At 36.3% G+C, this 1,815-nt stretch overlaps 1 protein-coding gene across 1 annotated transcript in view; it reads right to left on the bottom strand.

Moving 5' to 3' along the window:
- Positions 1-1,815, bottom strand: part of LOC109953225 (extracellular calcium-sensing receptor-like) — a gene marked incomplete at its 3' end in the record, with an annotated part of 53,891 nt that overhangs the window by 39,175 nt on the left and 12,901 nt on the right. Inside the window, 2 exon segments of the mRNA XM_020588653.1 lie at positions 722-845; positions 1,020-1,241. Coding sequence (XP_020444309.1) covers positions 722-845; positions 1,020-1,241 — 346 coding nt within the window.

Raw genomic sequence — 1,815 nt, 5'->3', positions numbered from 1 at the left:
ACCCCCCTGCCACAACAGCAGTCATGCATGTTCCAAATAAGGCTGCTGCAGTGAGCAGTACTCCCATAATTTCTTTATGTGATAGAAACTCTGCCTCCTTCTTTACACAGGGATCTCTTCTCTCATTGGACCACGACTCAGGGTGGCATCGCTCACAGGTGATAGAATCTGAAAAATGATATTAATGCAGATGGGAAACTTACTCAATAGATTTATATTTATTTTCTGTTTTTCACCTGTGTATATAAGACAAACATTACAGGGTTATAACTTAATAAATGGCTAACTCTGTGACACCTACATGACAAAAATTAAATATAAAATATTTTCATAGCTTTGTATATAGGTTAGTTGTCTTAATATTATTAGCTTTCATATTAATGTAGGAAGTCATTATAATTTCTGACATTGTAACTCACAAGTTGCAACATATAATACACTGTAGCTGAAAAAGCATGGATGTGACTCAACATGGCCTTAGCACAAAATGGCTGAACACAACACATTCTGCCCCAGCTTCCCCAGGACTTTGTTACTGTTCTATAAAAAGTGTGACTGGAATATTTAGATTACATTAGAGTTGCATATTTTTTCCACACTGGGGCTTTAACCTTGACATGCACATGGGCACGTATTTATAAAAACTGCCATATAAACATGACTGCTTTAAGAATTTTGTATTGTGGCACAATGAAGTGCCAAATGTTGAATTTTTATAGACCTGTCATGTTGCTTATTTCTCCCTCCGCACATCTGATACAGTCATAGCAGCAGACAGGTTTTCCTTTCTGGAGAACTTTGCGAGTTCCTGGGGGACATTTCTCACTGCAAACTGACACAGGAACCTGCATGGACAAAATTACACTGAGAAACATGTATGAGCACTGACTTTTTTAAGGTTTTATCTTTGCAAACCTTTGTTGTTAACTTTTAAACCAAACATTATGATACAGTAACAATAATACAGGTACAGTAATAATACTTATTAAATAAAATACAGTGATTACATGGTAGTTTACCTGTTTTGAGTTTTGTGCCCAAATAAAAGACTCAAGTTGCAGACTCAGCTGTTTGTCTGCAGGTAAAGATGCATCATAAAGACCAACTGTGACAAAGTCCACAATGCCATTTTCTGTTGGCTGCCAGTTTATAATTTCATACTTTGCTGTTGGGTCTCCATTCTCATTAAAGTAAACCTCATCTCCTTCCTTGGTTTTGAAATGAATCTTTCTTATGTGCTGTAAAATCTAAAAAGATTTATTTAAATTTAGTTAATTGGGGTGGCTGTGGCTCAGGAGGTAGAACATTTTGTCTGGGTAATTTGTGCATGAATGGGAAAAAGGTGTAAAGCACTTTGAGTTTGCATCGATTTGTATGAAAGCGCATACAAGACAAATAGTGTGTAGGCCTGTCGGCTAAACAGCATGATAGACACACTGCACCAATTTATTATTCAAAATTTTGGCAATTTTATTGTACCAAATACAACTGTTTTAATGAACTCACCGTGAGTGGATCTAGCTGCACCTTGTAGTTACATGTTTCATTACATTCAAGAATATTATGAAGTGCATGTGCCACAGCATACACTCCTTTATAGATATTGTAAAATATAGGCATGAGTGACATATCAGTGAAACTGTTTTGCACTCCAGTCAGATCTTCATGTCCAGTACATTCTCTCTGATTCTCTCCTGATGAGTTTGACTGTTTGAACTTACATTTAAATAAAGTCTCCCAGAACTCTGTAAACAATTTGTGATTAGATGAATTGAGTGGCTTCACATCTAATATGAACTCTTTCATGCCACTGAC

Source organism: Monopterus albus, unplaced genomic scaffold (assembly GCF_001952655.1).
Source record: "Monopterus albus unplaced genomic scaffold, M_albus_1.0 scaffold584.1, whole genome shotgun sequence".
Taxonomy (NCBI): Eukaryota; Metazoa; Chordata; class Actinopteri; order Synbranchiformes; family Synbranchidae; genus Monopterus; species Monopterus albus.
This window is presented reverse-complemented; position numbering and strand designations above follow the sequence as displayed.